At 44.9% G+C, this 15,765-nt stretch overlaps 1 protein-coding gene across 1 annotated transcript in view; it reads left to right on the forward strand.

Moving 5' to 3' along the window:
- Positions 1–1,606: 1,606 nt before the first annotated feature.
- FZD3 (frizzled class receptor 3) overlaps positions 1,607–15,765 on the forward strand; it is a gene marked incomplete at both ends in the record, with an annotated part of 26,138 nt that continues 11,979 nt past the window's right edge. Inside the window, one exon of the mRNA XM_008948031.1 lies at positions 1,607–2,624. Coding sequence (XP_008946279.1) covers positions 1,607–2,624 — 1,018 coding nt within the window. The remainder of the gene's footprint in view (positions 2,625–15,765) is intronic.

The following is a 15,765-nucleotide window of genomic DNA, read 5'->3' on the forward strand; positions in this document are numbered from 1 at the left end:
TCCAGCGTGCCAGCCGTACCACACAGCCTGGTGTTTTCAGCAAACTTGGGGAGGGTGCACTCAGTGCCACTGCCCATGTCCCCAGCAGAGATAATCCCATCCCATCTAGGATGTTTTATGATCTGAAACAGAGGTTTTAAATGTGTTCCATCACAAGGGCTCCTGTTTTCCCTTCCGTTTGTGCAACAGCCCATTTTCTGGGGTGGAAACTGAGTTCATATTTCTAATCATCTGCCCAAGAGAGAAGCTGAAAATTTCTCTGGGCAATTACTGCACGGGCATATTCTTAAATGAATGGATAGATACCCATCTATTTTGCTTCTTCTCATTTATGCCAACCTGGCTTTGTCTCCTCTACCGAAGTTTAATAGGTGATATGAGTATAAATTTCCCTAAGAATTAGGCAAAATTACAAATGCCTGAGATTAATAGTCCCTTTTGCTGAAGGGGGAGGTTTTGCTGAGTGTATAAAATCTCAAAGCTCTCTTTTCAGAGCACCTACCTCTTGTTGGGCTCATGTACAAACAGATGTGTTCAGCTTCACAGTACACAAATAACTTTACAGAACAATATTCAATCATATTCAAATCTATTTGAAACAGAATATACATGAGATTATAAACAATATCCTTCTGCTTTCTTGTTTTTTATAAGTGACTCCAACAGCTAATAAAATACAGGAGCACAAACAGGAACAAATTGTCTCTCCTACACTTGGAGAGAGTGAAAAACAATTAAACCTTTTAGCAAAAGAATAGGTCAGAGCAGGGTTCTGGGTCCTGATAATCTGGATTAAGGATGGCTCAAACTCCTTCCTCCAAACAGATGCCTGGGTCCTTTGGGTCCTTCCATCTCCTCAGTTAGGTCCAGATGGTGAAATTTCAAAATGGGAGCTAAAACTACTGAAACTTTGGTGGTGTTGTGTTAGTGCCATTGTGCCAGAACATGAACTGTGGCCTAGGACCAGGCGTATTTGGCTTATTCTGGGCTTGCTGAGGTGATAATGTCTAGGAGAGGGAGGAACTGCGCAGCTCTGTGTGGAATCCATGTGGTCTCTCCTTCAAAACTCCCACCTCCAGTGGTCCCTAGCCTCCAGTCAGGGCTTGACTTACTCACAGAAATCTCTTCATCATAATTTCAATTTATTAAAGCTAGTAGCAGTGCTAGGCTGGATTTTTTGTCTCACTACCTCAGCATCTTCTCTGACAGCACCTAATACAGTTGCTTAGAGAAAGCTTTTAGAATATTCTATAAAATGATGCTTCTTTGGGCACATACTCTCAGTTTACAGTAAGCCTAAATTCAGGCTTCCTGAGAGGGCTTTTTCATCCTCACCTGTAGGCTTAAAGCTCCAGTGGGGCCCTTGCCCATTTATTTCTCTGTTTTAATTTTAAACCTATTTTATAGTTTCAACATCCACCGAATCCTGGGACGAGTTCTAGAGTTTGTGTATACCTAGTGCAGTGTTGGGTGGGTTACCCATTGTTTGGATTATTTCTGTTTTCATTCCAGTTAGCTGCCTGAAGTCAGACATGTAAATAAAATGACCAATCTTCACAAAGCATGTGCAGGCACCTTGGTAAATAATTCTTCTCTCACTTCTCAGATTCCCAGATTGCGATGAGCCGTACCCTCGTCTCGTTGACCTCAATCTAGCTGGGGAGCCCACAGAAGAGGCCCCCATGGCAGTGCAGAGGGACTATGGGTTTTGGTGTCCTCGGGAGCTGAAAATAGAGCCTGACCTGGGTTACTCCTTCCTGAGGGTACGGGACTGTTCCCCTCCCTGCCCCAACATGTACTTTCGGCGTGAGGAGCTCTCCTTTGCTCGCTACTTCATCGGCGTGATCTCCATCGTCTGCCTCTCTGCCACCTTGTTCACCTTTTTAACTTTCCTCATCGACGTGACGAGATTTCGCTACCCAGAGAGGCCGATCATATTTTATGCTGTCTGTTACATGATGGTGTCCTTGATTTTCTTCATCGGCTTCCTGCTGGAAGACCGAGTCGCGTGTAACGCGTCCAGCCCCGCCCAGTACAAGGCCTCCACGGTGACGCAGGGCTCTCACAACAAAGCTTGCACCATGCTCTTCATGGTGCTTTATTTCTTTACCATGGCCGGCAGCGTTTGGTGGGTCATCCTCACCATCACGTGGTTCTTGGCAGCTGTCCCCAAGTGGGGCAGCGAAGCCATCGAGAAGAAGGCGTTGCTCTTCCACGCCAGCGCCTGGGGCATCCCGGGCACTCTGACCATCATCCTCCTAGCCATGAATAAAATCGAAGGGGACAACATCAGCGGCGTCTGTTTCGTCGGCCTCTACGACGTGGACGCTTTGAGATACTTTGTGCTGGCCCCTCTCTGCCTCTACGTGGTGGTTGGAGTGTCCCTGCTGCTGGCTGGGATTATCTCCCTCAACCGGGTCCGCATTGAAATCCCGTTGGAGAAGGAGAACCAGGACAAGCTGGTGAAGTTCATGATCCGGATCGGCGTGTTCAGCGTGCTGTACCTCGTGCCACTGCTGGTGGTTATTGGCTGCTATTTCTATGAGCAGGCCTACAGAGGGGTGTGGGAGACGACCTGGATCCAGGAACGCTGCAGGGAGTACCACATCCCCTGTCCCTATCAGGTGAGGAAACCACCGTGACCTTCCCCAGAGGGCATGGATCGTGAGGGGGTGGGTTAAGGCTTGTCATCCCTAACTGAACGTGTTGCTGCTTCTACAAAGAGGGGTTCGTGCCAGGCTTCAATTATTGGGATGATGCTTTAGGCCTTCTGGAAGATCATAGAATGTCTGGGCTGGAAGGGAGCTCCAGAGGCCATCTAGTCCAACCCCCCACCATCAGCAGGGACATCTCCAACTAGATCAAGCTACTCAAAGCCTCATCCAGCCTCATCTTGAATGTCCCCAGGGTTGGGGCCTCCACCACCCCTCTGGGCAACCTATTCCAGTGGTCTGTCCCCCTCATACTGAAAGAACTTTTTCCTAACGTCTACCCTCTAGATGAGGTATTATTGGAAAACTGGAGGATTGTATCAGCTGCTTGATGGTTTTTTTTGCAGAGTTTCTGGGCTCTGTGGGATCTATGCAGGATATAAAGATGCTATTTTTAAACCAGCTTCAAGAGCAGGACTTAATGAGTTTAGTTTTGGTCATTAGTCATGTGTTGAAAGTTCTGCTTTGAAGGAATTTTGGCCTTTAAACTGAGTTGTCATCAGCCTGATTGCTGCCTTTTCTAGTTTTTGATGTTCATCTCTAGACTTTTTGTGGCTTTGATTAGCCTAGAGGTTTTGTACTCCTTTTAGAACAGTCTACACATGTGACAAAAACATGTAAAATCTCACTTGAAATGTCTCCTGAAGAACACCAGAGCTTACAGCTCATCAGTTTGGGTTTTCCAAGAAAATTATACTTACCTGCTCAATTTATTTGACTGAGTTATCACTGGAGCAGAAGCCTCTCAGAGCACTAGATCTCAGCCTGTCCACTCTTTACCTCAGCATTTATGGTGGTGCAGTTGCCAAGGGAAGTATTGTGAGTATTAATTACTTGAAGTCTACTTTCCTTTTTGAGCCAAAGCAGCAAACTGGGTTTGGAATTATATTCATAGACTTAGTTTTTTAGCTCTGAAGCAGTTAAACCAACAGCTGGATCATTAAAGCTCACATTTTAATGCAGTAAAATAGCACTTAGAGGTTTGGTTTGGCGTATATAGCTTGATAATAATCCTTTTATTATTTTTTAACCCTTTTTGTTGTTTTTTTTCTCTGTTAGAGTTTATTAGGGTGTGACTCTTCCCTCCCAGCCAATGCGTGAGCATTCTTATAGCAGGAAATATCTGTTGGTGGGTGTGTTCAGTGTCATTTGCTTGATTGAGCCTTCATTGCTGCAGGTTTTAATATGTTAAACCCATGCTTAAAAAGAAAGAAAAAGAGGGACTTGCACTTCTCTCAGTGAATTTCAAATATCCCCCACGTGCCAGCCTAAAATCTGCCCGAGAATCTACAAAATCAAACGGCTGCTTCTTTCTCAGAATGCTGAATAAAAACTGTTCTCAACCTTGAGGCCTAAGAGCTAAAAGGGAAAACATGTCATAAAATGCTACTCAAATCTCCAAAAAACCGTTAACATAATGGCTCAGCAGGAGTCAAAAGAACAATAATGGTTTCATTCACAGCAAATTGGGTTGAAGGACCCGGAGACCCTAGGGAGTATTAGAAGGGTTTTTCTTCTAACCCATCCAATTTTTTTTTCCTCCTGCAACTAAACTCACTTCCCTAATTAAACTATCCAGACTTATAATTGAAACAGATTTCCAAAGCTGGGGGGGGGGGAAATAGTTCTATCCTTCAAGCACATTAGTAAAATATATTGTTAAATTAGGGGGAAATGTAAAGCTTTGTGGAGAGTATCATCCACTTACAGAACAAGGCTGCATTTTTTTTGAAGCATTGATTTTTTTTTACTTACCTTCAAATATTTGACTATCCCTTTCTGAGATGAGACTCCCCTAAACTGTGGCTGATCCTGTGTTCTGTGCAAACCTTCCACGGGGTTGTGGTGGCTGGAATTTGCTGCTTGCACAGGCACAGCCAGCGAACCCGAGGTTAAAAATTCATTAGTCCACTCAAGCGTTGCATCATCTCTGCCATCAGAGGGTGATGCCACGGTAACTGGCTCTGGAGAGCTGCTGATGGGGGAGCTGGAGGAGGCAGCTGCTCCAGGCCTGCCCCCCTGCCCCCTCCTGGGGGAGAGCTGCCTGCAGGAGACACCGCGGGGTTAATCATTTCCTGCAGGTTCTCCTGCCTGCTGCGGAACCCACTGGGCAGATGGTGTTCCCATGACAAACAGACATCGTCTGTCTGCAGCTACCTAAAGGGGTGAATGCTCCCAAAATAGAGGAAGCAACAAGGTAGCTTGATGTTTGGTCTTGATTTCTGGCTAGCTGGATGTTTCCTGGGCTGACCCGGCTGCGAGTTGTCGTGGTTGGTTGTCAGATCTGGGAGCTGTTGGTTGCTTTCCTTGTGAAATGAAATCCTTTTGCCCAAAAAAGCAGGAAACAAATATCCCAGCATCCCCTCTGTTGTGGGAGTAAGTGCAGGGCAAAAAGGAGCTGATGTTACCTTGCCTTAGGCTACAGAACCATTTAGCTTGGAAAGGACTTTTAAGATCATCAAGTTCAACCATCCCCCAGCCCTGCCAGGTCCCCACTGCCCCATGTCCCTCACCCCACATCTCCATGGCTTGGAAACCCCTCCAGGGGTGGGGACTCCACCACTGCCCTGGGCAGCCTGGCACAGCCCTGGGCAACCCTCCAGGGCAAGAAATTGTTCCTCAGGGACAACTGAAACCTCCCCTGGGGCAACTTGAGGCCCTTTCCTCTTGTCCTGTCCCTTGTCCCTTGGGAGCAGAGCCCGACCCCCCCCTGGCTCCCGGCTCCTGTCAGGAGCTGTGCAGAGCCAGAAGGTCTCCCCTGAGCCTCCTTTGCTCCAGGCTCAGCACCCCCAGCTCCCTCAGCTGCTCCTCCCCACACTTGGGCTCTAGACCCCTCCCCATCTCCATTGCCCTTCTCTGGCCACGCTCCAGCCCCTCAAGGTCCTTCTGGGAGGGAGGGGCTCAAAACTGACCCCAGGATTTGAGGTGCAGCCTCCCCAGTGCTGAGTGCAGGGGGACAATCCCTGCCCTGCTCCTGCTGGCCACACCAGTGCTGACCCAAGCCAGGATGCTGGTGGCCTTCTTGGCCACCTTGACCTCAGTGTCCTTAGTGCTCCAAGTTTCTGGGACAGAGTAGGAATGACGGGAAGGGTTTGTAAAAGCTTGCAGCAGCTCTCTTCCTATAAACACAGTCCTCAGTGTTCCACAGCACCATGGGCTGCTGCAGTTGGGGCACTGGCTTTAATTTCTTACCTGGGCAGCAAGAGCAGGTAAAGGAGGCAGCAGTTGCCCCTCATACCATGGCCATGGGGGCTCAGATGGGCTCTGAGAGGAGCTGTCAAAAGCTGAGTGAATATTGTTTCCCTGAATTTCCTTTAGTAAAGAAAATACAACTAGTACATTGAGAAGTGAGGTGTGCTGGGTTAACAGTTGGCCTCAGTGATCTTGAAGGTCTCTTCCAACAAAAAAATTCTATCATTGTTTCTGATGCTAGGGCTATTTGCAGTAATTTTTTGATGCAGTCTTTCCACTCAGAATTACTCCTCTGTGAAATATCATCTCACAGTGGCCTAAAAATGTCTTAACCCATCCACTTCCACTTTCACTGAGGTCAGGACATTTTTCTTTTTCTAGCAGGGGCAACAGTGCCTTTCTAATCTCCTTCCAGCACAGTAACAGTCAAAAGAGGAGCTCAATTTCACATTGGCCATCCCACTTTTCACTCATTGCCTTGAAAAGTGAATTCATGCTTGGCTTCGAAAAATGGATTAATGTTTTTGTGCAAGAGGAGTTCACACAGTGGAAAATTAAATTAATTTTCACTAGCTACAGGACCTGGTACCCCCATCCTGAACACAGCATTTTAGCTGGGCTGTGTGCACTACATGTTCTTCAGGTCAGATGTAATCTTTTTGTGTGAGATTAGAGCACAATTTTACATGAAGGTAAAATGCAGAAATGGGGGGAAAAAGCAGGGAAGTGTGACACAATCCAATCACAAAATAATCACATCTAGTCACCTCTTGTGCTATGGTTGAAATCATAAAATAATCCCATCTAGTCATGTCTTTGCTGCTTCTCCTCCTGCTTCTCTTTGTGACAGTGGTGGTTCTACCAATATCATCTCATGTGGAGGGCAGAGCCTTGGGATAGAGGGTTGGATTTTTGTAAAGTTGGGCTCAAGAAGGGACATTTAGGGAAATAAGATTCTGTGTGTTCCTATTGCTGTTCAGTGTGGCCATCATCATCATCAATCTTCCCAGTAATTTAACCATTATTAAGTTCTTGGTACTGGCTTGGCTTTTTAGTCTACAGTCCTGACCCAATCCTTAGCTTTCAAAGTTTATCTCTGCTCTCTTACTCTGCAGTTTCTACCTTAGAATCATAGATTCATAGAGACTTATTGGGTTGGAAAAGACTTTAAAGCTCATCTAGTTCCAACATCTCTGCCACAGCCAGGGACACTTCCCACTACAGCAGTTTGCTCAAGGCCCCATCCAACCTGACCCTGAACACCTCCAGTGATGGAGCATCCACCCTTCCTTAGGCAACCTGTGCCAGTGTCTCACCACCCTCAGAGTGAAGAACTCCTTCCTCATTTCTAATCTAAATCTCCCCTCTGCCAGTTTTTAGCCATTACCCCCCATCCTATCACTCCAAGCCCTTGTAAAAAGTCCCTCACCAGCTTTCTTGTAGGTCACTTTGATCAACTTTGCATGTTGATGGAGGAACAAATTCAGAGGAAACAATGGACTGGCAGAAAATTTTGGCCAGTCACTTTAGAGAAGCACAGAACTGCTCAGGCTGAAGGAACTTCTGGAAATCATCTAATCCAACCACCCTGCCCAAGCAAGGTCAGCCCAGGACTGAGTCCAGTCCAATTTTGAATTCCTGTTGCCATAAAAGCTGGAAGTTCCTTCCTGTTAGACATCCAGCTGGTTTCAGATAAAAAGTAGGATAAAAGGAAAAAAAAAAAGTACATTTAGCTGCTGTTACATATTCTTGTCCTCCAGCACCACGGTGTTTTCTTCTTAACAAGCATCAGAGTTTTATTCCTCTTGGAAATTAGAAAGGCAGTCTAACTGGGACACAGTGACCTCACCCCAGCTGTGAAGATATGCCTCAAAACTCAGGAAACAGATCCTCAGCAAAGGCTGTCCCCAAAGCTGGCTGTAATCCACGTTGCTCTTAGGAAACACAGGGCTGAAAAGGTCAATAGAGCTTTTCTAGACCACAGAAAAGGAGAGGGCTCCATCAAGCCAGAAACATTCCAGGGTGGAAGAAGTGGCAATTGTCATCTTCCCAAGGTAAGGAAATGTGTCTGCATGCTTGGGGTGACAGAGTGTGGTGTGAGAAGGTGTTACCTCTTTTTTTTGGTCTCAGAATTGAACTGGGTATGGTAGTTTAGGCCTGGAAAGGTGTGTTGGGCTGAACCACAAAATCACATTCCCTACAAAGTGAAGAAGGTTGTGAGTTAAGGTTTGATTCTCCTAGGAGGCCAGGCTGAGAGAGTTGGAGTTGTCCAGCCTGGAGAAGAGAAGGCTCCAGGGAGACCTTCTTGCAGCCTTTCAGTACATAAAGAGGGCCTACAAGAAAGCTGGAGAGGAATTGTTTACAAGGCCTTGGAGTGATAGGATGAGGGGTAATGGCTTCAAACTAGGAGATTTAGATTAGAAATGAGGATGAAGTTCTTCACTCTGAGGGTGGTGAGACACTGGCACAGGTTACCCAGGGAAGCTGTGGATTCTTCATCCCCGGAGGTGTTCAAGACCAGGTTGGATGTGGCCTTGAGCAACCTGGTCTAGTGGGAGATGTCCCTGTCCATGGCAGGGGGGTTGGAATTGGATGGGCTTTAAGTTCCCTTCCAACCCAGATCATTCCATGATGATTCTGTGAAAGCAAAGCCTAAACTGACTCTGCACAGTTTTCACAAATGCTTCAGGACTAAGCCAGGCTCTGTGCTGATGGGAGAGACATCTAATTTATATATTAAAGAGAAAAGAAAAAGGAAAATAAATAATTTCAAAGACATGGGGCTGCTGAGCTGGAGAAGAGAAGCCTCAGAGGGGATCTGAGCAGTGCTGAGCAAGAGCTAAAGGGCAGGGATCAAGAGGATGGCACCAAACTCTTGTCAGTGACAGGACAAGGGGCAATGGGCATAAACTGGAACCTTGGAAGTTCCAGTCAGGTTCCATCTGAACAGGAGGAGAAAATTCTCTGCTGTGAGGGTGCCAGAACCTGGATCAAGCTGCCCAGAGAGGCTGTGGGGGCTCCCGCTCTGGAGAGATCCCAAACCCTCCTGGCTGTGCCCCTGGGCACCCTGCTGTGGGTGAGCTGCTGGAGCAGGGGTGGGATGAGATGATCTCCAGAGGTCCCTTCCAACCCCACCACGCTGGGATCCTGTGATACTGATGACAAAGTCTTTTTCTCCAAGCACAATCAACACCACACAACTACTTTTGCAAACAGAATTTGAATGGAGTTCTTGGAGCAGTTACTGTGCTTATCTCTCTAAATCTTTTCTATTTGCCTTCTGATCTTCACTGTAAAATAAAACTAGTGCTGCCTTGATATTTGAAAGAACTTCATTCCTACGAGCAGTGCTGCAAGATGCTGCAATACCAAATAGCATTTCCATCAGCCACAAAAACAGTCCATCCAGCCAATTCTTTTCCCTCTCTGCTCACCTACTTCAGCCCAAGACAAGGCCCCAGTCTGGCTGTGTGATAGCCTCAGATGGGTTTTTACTGAAGCTGAGAGTTCTCACACACTCCCTCCTGCTCCTTGCTGGTGTGGGATAGAGAGGGGAGGATTAATTGTGGTTGCCTAAGATACTCCAAGTGCAAATGGAAAGAACGTTTTGTTAATAGTAGCTCTGCTCCCTCAGTGGCAGTTAAATGCATCTAGTATGGGCACAAAGGAAAACAAAGCACGAGCTTGCTAAGAGATTTCTGTTAATATTGAAATGATGCCACGTTAGAGATGATTTTAATGCATTATTTGACACCTAACATTGGGGAAATGGATTTCAATGTTAGGATTAATCTCTGTCACCTGCTGATGCTTTTGGCTCAAGAATTTATCCGTTTTCTTAGCTCCCATTTTCACAAATGTACTTCTTGGTCTAATCACAGCTAATGTTTTTTTCCCTGTAAGTTTTCTAGGTCATTTTAGATGTCTCCAAATGAACCCTGTTGCAGTAAAAGCCTCTTCATTTCACACCCGTTGGGCTCCCTAACCACTCTAAAGAGCTTTGGTTTGCTTCCTTCTTGAAGGCTGCCCACGTAACGGGGGTAGGGGTGATATTTCCTGGAGTGTTTTGTTCCCACTTGGCATGGCTTTGTCCTCTCTTTAGTTCATTCCCAGTGCCCTGAGCAAACATGGCAGGGTGGTTCCCAAAAATGGGGTTACTCGTGGCTGTCTTGAGCCGTTTCAACACCACAGAGCTTTCTTAGGAACAGGGGCCAACTGCAGAGCAACTGTGGTGGTAAAGTAATAGTAGGCAGAGAGCCAAGAGTAGGGAAGTGTTTAGTCATCTGCTCTGATGTTACTTCACTGAATATTAAAGCTCACCATGCCTCCTTGGAAATAAAATTGAGCAGAAGCAAAAGAGACACTGGGACAAGCTGCGCTAGGTTCTAGCTCAGGTTTTGCAGCTACATCTCTTCATTTCTCCCCCATCCCCCTAAAAGAGAGGAGAAAAACAAAGACAAAAACCCCTTCCTCTACGAACTCTGTTTGTATTCAGTTTTTATAGTACTTTTTCCTCCCCAAACTTGTGACAGACACTTGGGTTTACTGCAGAGGTTTTAAGTTTCATGCTGGCTGGCACGCCCTTGAGAAGCTCTTTTGCAGCAGACTGTCTTTTCCCATGGCTGCTGGGTGGGTGAAGTGTAGCCCCTGTTGACACAGGCTTTATTTTCATGCACAAGTGCTTTAGAACAATCACACCCAGGGACCAGAGAGAAGCAAAGATGGGGCTTGCAAACATCTTGCTGAAAACAGTGACCAGAAGCACGCGCTGGGACACGGAGTTTGTGTTTTTGGGGTGCTGCTGGAGTGGGGATGGAGTCTCCCCATTTTTGCTGGTTGCCCTATGTGGCGTTTTCCAAACTGGATCATTTTCTCCCCTAGCTGGGGGTGTTGCCACTGTCTTTTTAAATACAAAACGTCTCAGCTGTTTGCCCATCTGTGTGGCAGTGGGGCTTCGGAAACGTGCGGGGGAGTGCGCTGAGCTGGAGGCAGAAAAGAGGCTTTGTTAAGAAAGGTCTTAGCACCGTCTGTGTGTGTGGCACAGGCATAAAGAGAACGTATTGAGAGTTGTCTATAAAGCTAGAGTTCTCCTCCCCCCTCTTTTTCATTAGTTTTTGTTTAGAATTCCTCTTAGAAGAGGTAATGGATTTGCCTAAATCTGCCCTAAGGCATTGCTTCTTGTTGGATGTAATTATTCTATCTTAAAAGAAAAAAAAAAAAGAGGTAGAGATAAAAACATCTTTTCCATATTGCTGTGTACTCGGAAGAGACTGAGCAATTATGGGTTAGGCTTCTTTCAAAAACAAAAGCTCTGTCAGCTCAGAACGACATGAATCGCTGTATTACACTATTTCCTAGCAGTGAGTCAGTTCATTTCTCCTGGTTTATGCTTAGGAAAAAGAATATATTCAAGGAAAATGATATACCCGAGTTAATTTCTCAAAATTCTCCTTTTCAGCTTGAGTGACATCAGTCCTGTCTCCTCCTTGCACATCCAGGACTTTGAGAAATCCTAGGTAGGATGCAGGGTGTTCTCTTATCTCACCTTGGCACGGATGCAATTTCCAGGCAATTACCATATTGAGCGAAAGCAATCACTTCATCCCCATGACTCACTCCTGCCTGGGCTCTTAATTGGATTGACTGAGCCAGAGACAAAAGAAAACGTTGATTTCTCAACCATTATCTTCAGGCAGGTTGATTTGTACTTGCACCCAACTATGACTCCTCAAGGTCATCTTTTTTCTGCTTTCTTTGTACTCAACGTTTCGCTGAGGGTGACTTGCCAAAGGAGGTCACATCTTGCTAGTTTTGAGTCCTCTGTTTAATTTATTTCTCTCTTTAATAAGCATGTATCTATATATATCATATATCTAGAACAGCCTTTAATTCTGATTATTAAGGAATAATCTCTTTTTCCACTGACTCTCTTAATTGCTATTAAAATGGCAACAAAAACTAAGTTAGGAGGTCTGATTTCTCTGGGTTTGAGGCACCAGTCACTCCCTGCTGTCAGAACTGAATGTTGTAGTACATGTGTTAGGGAATGGACCACCTGAAAAAAAGGATTAACTTTTAATAAATCAAAGAAAATAGTCTATAATTTGCATTTGAAAATTTTGACTAGCAATGCATTCATAGCATGATACAGTCATTTTGGTTAGAAGATGTCTTTCAGATTATCAAGTCCAGCCCTATCCCCCAGCACTGCCAGGTCCCCACTGCCCCATGTCCCTCACACCACATCTCCAGGGCTTGGAAACCTGTGCTTCCCACAGGAGTTCAGCTCAGTCAAGAATCAGGTGTGCCTTTGAAATTCAACTCAGGAGCATAAAAATACCTTTTTATTTATATGTAGAAATATATGAAGCTGTTTATAAAAAAAAAAGTTATATTTGAGATATCCAGAGAGCTGGGTTATGCACATTTTTTCTATTAGAAGTTTACATTCTTAGTAATACAAATATATTTTTACTTGTGCTTTGTTTTTTCTTGCTAATAAGTTTCTAAATTCATTGTATACAATTTTTAATGCTGAATTATGTTAAAATATCTGTTATGCTCAAAAAACCCTAAGACGAGTGCCCATTTCTCATTTTCACCACAAAAGAGTTGAAGTATGAACTGATATATTTAGAAATTGATAAGCAATATCACAACTGATGAGCTCTGTCATCCTCCAGGCTGTAGGACACTGACAGAGTTACAATGCTCTGGCCAGACCATGTTACTCACTGTGTTTGTACTTTGGGACTCATCCTTCCAAAACTGTATTATTGCACAGGTTTAAAAGCTCAGCTTATTAATGTATGAAAATACTTTCATCTCTAGTCCTGAAGCAGTTCTTTCAGAGACAACAAAAAGGAGTTTTAAGTAGAAATAGGGCATTAATAACTCTAGTTGTGGTGTTTTCATAGATTATAGTCAGGTATTTATTTGAGAAGAGCAGAGGGTGGAAGGGGCCTGTGGAGAACATCTCCAAGTGGGGTCACCTAGAGCAGATGGCTTGTGGCTGTGTCCAGCTGAATTTTGAATATCCCTGTGGACAGAGACACCACAACCTCTCTTGGCAACCTGTGCCACCATTCAGTCACCCTTCTGCTGTTACAGCAGTCAGTATTACATCCTAAAATTTTCTCTAAAAACCCCAAAAGCAAATTTTTCAAAGATTCAGTCGAACTGTTTATTTTTTTTTTAATTAAATTATCATTAACCAACCCCAAAAGTTAATTTTTCAAAGATTCAGTCTAACTGTTTGGTTTATGTTTTTTTTTTAATTAAATTATCATTAACATTATTCTGTTCACACTAGAACTTGGAAAAGAAAACCTTTAGAACACAGTATGTCTGTCTGTGGAGAATAAGTATTGTATAAATACCATCTTTGCTCAAAAAACTCTTTGTTTCTTTTCCCCCAAGTTCTGTGCTTCTGCTTTAAGTTCTGCTGGGGCTGTTATTTGCATCTTCACAAATTACACTCATCTATTTCTTACCACTTCCTCTCCAGTAGTTTTACAGCATGGCAATCTCCTCCTGAACCCTTATCAGACAAACCTCATCTAGGTTTTTTTTCTGTGTGGCATTCTGTGAGTGACTGCCTCGTGGTGGATCAAAAAAGACTGACAGAAGAAAACAAAAATAAGTGAAAAGTAATGAAAGGGTGCCAGGAATGAGGTTCTGTTTGAGCTTGTCTTTGGGGGAGGAGAGTCTAAGTGTGCAGAGCCTTACAAAAGAAGAGTAAGAAGGGATGTGGCTGCAGTTTTAGAACTCCATAAAAGACATTTAAAAAAGAGCTGTTCAAGGCAAACAGCAGCACTGGCAGAATGATAACGTGGCTGTGAATAAGCTCCTGTTGGAAATGAGAGAATTATGTGGTGAATTGAAGGGGGCAGCTCCTGATTTCAGGACAAAGCTGCTGGGTAACTGGATAAGTTTCCTCCCTGCAACAGTGGAGGGCTTGGCTTGACCAAGGATGTTTCTTCTCTTCTGTGTTCTTAATGCTGGAAGAAGTGTCTTCATTCAGGTGGTGGGGGTTTATTAATGGGGATATATTCCAAGCCTGGGTCGTAGTAAACTTGTAAATTTTGTCTTGTAAGAATTGAATAAATTCAAGAAAGAATATCTGCTGCCAAACTAGATATTAAGGCTGCAAAGGTTTTTGTCCAAGTACATTTTTGGCAGCAAGGTTGCCAGAGATCAGATTTTCTGACTCATTAGGGGGTTTGTTTTTCCTGACTTATTGTTTGAATCCCAAGGAAGTGTGAATATCTGAGGAAAATGGGGTTTTTTTGGAGCTTCCAGCCTCTCTGGCTGTGGCACAAATCTGCCAAATGCAAGCTGCTGCAGCAACCCATCAGGATCCCTCCTTTGGCAGATTTGCCAAAATTGGGGGTATCAGGTGCTGTGTTGTGGGTGCTGGTGTGAAGCATTTGCTGATAAAACTTTGTTTCAGCTCTAAGTTTATTGATGCATTTTAGCCCTTGACAACTGCAACCCCTGTTTGCACAGAGATGGAATGCTACAGTAACACCTTCTGGTTCCATGATGGGGGTGAGGACAACCCAGTGACCTTTTTTTGGGGGGGTAGCATTGGGATTTAAGTAAGAAATAGTGGATGGGGTTTGTTTCATTGTTTGTGTTGGGACATCTTTGGGTGAGTGGTGCCTGGACTTGAAGTGATACTTTTGTCTTTTTAATCCCTGCATTACTCACGGGTCTATAAGGGACAAAAGGTCAGTGGGTCCTCAAACCTGTGATGTCAGACAGCTCATCCAAAAGGGTATATTCAGGAGAGGGGCTGAAATAGTCCAGAGTGAGGAATAACTTCAGGAACTGTGGCATGATTCTTTTATTCTGGTGCCAAGAGGAGAGATAACCTCTGCTGGGGAAAAAAACTGTGTGGAGGGTGGGGACTGTTTGCTTTTTTCTTCCTGCAGAGGACACCCCACTTCAGCTTGTACATGTCTGCAGGAAAAGGAGAGAGAGATCCCAGTCTCTCATGGGTGGTACTTGCTTTTGGGTCTCCTGGGGCTGCTTGCTCAAGTAGAGCTGCTTTTCCCCTGCTTAATGCCCAGCATTAGAGCTAGGAGACTGGTGACACCCATTCCTCATCATGGAAAAACAGAAGGTGCTTGGGCAATCTCCCTAATTACAAGCTGTGGCTACCACTTAAGAAATTAGTTGCTGTGATTGAATGCTGTCTTCTGTTTCAAGATAAAGCCACCAACTACCCAGCAGCCTGGCAGCTTCCTTCAGACTCAGCCTTCCCTTGATAAACGGGGTGTCCTCCCAGGAGTGGTCTCCCAAAGCTGCAGGATCAGCCTGTCCCAGGCTTCTTGCACCATACCTGTTGTCTTCTGCATTCCCACAACCCAAGAGCAGGTAGCACCCAACTTGGGGCTGGTTCCCAGTGACTGACACTGGGACTAACTGCAGGGCCTGAAGGCCACAAGCGTTGGAGGTGAGATATTAGACTCCAGTCATGAGTCAGGACCTTTTTAGTTGTCCTCTGGGATCCCTTTTCAGGGAGGAGACAGATGAGGAAAGCCCTGCAGGGTTACCTCATGAGAGGCCATTCTCTGCTGTGTCATTCGTTATTTCAGCTAATTTTCCAGGAGATGATCAGACTCCAGTGGGTTCCCCTGGCCCAAGGCAGACAAGAGATGACTTCTGGTGAAAAACAATGCAGTTCTTCTATGGTCTGAATCCTTTCTTTCCTATAATGTGCCAGAGAAACTCAGCAGACATTATTCTAGAGTAGAGTTCATTGCATTTTCAGTGTTTTTGGAGGTGTTTTTCTTTAAGGCTGTATTTTTTAGGCACTTACACTAAATTCTTGACAAAAAATGCATCACAGCTGAGT

This window comes from Merops nubicus, unplaced genomic scaffold, assembly GCF_000691845.1.
Source record: "Merops nubicus isolate BGI_N331 unplaced genomic scaffold, ASM69184v1 scaffold2999, whole genome shotgun sequence".
In the NCBI taxonomy this organism is placed as follows: Eukaryota; Metazoa; Chordata; class Aves; order Coraciiformes; family Meropidae; genus Merops; species Merops nubicus.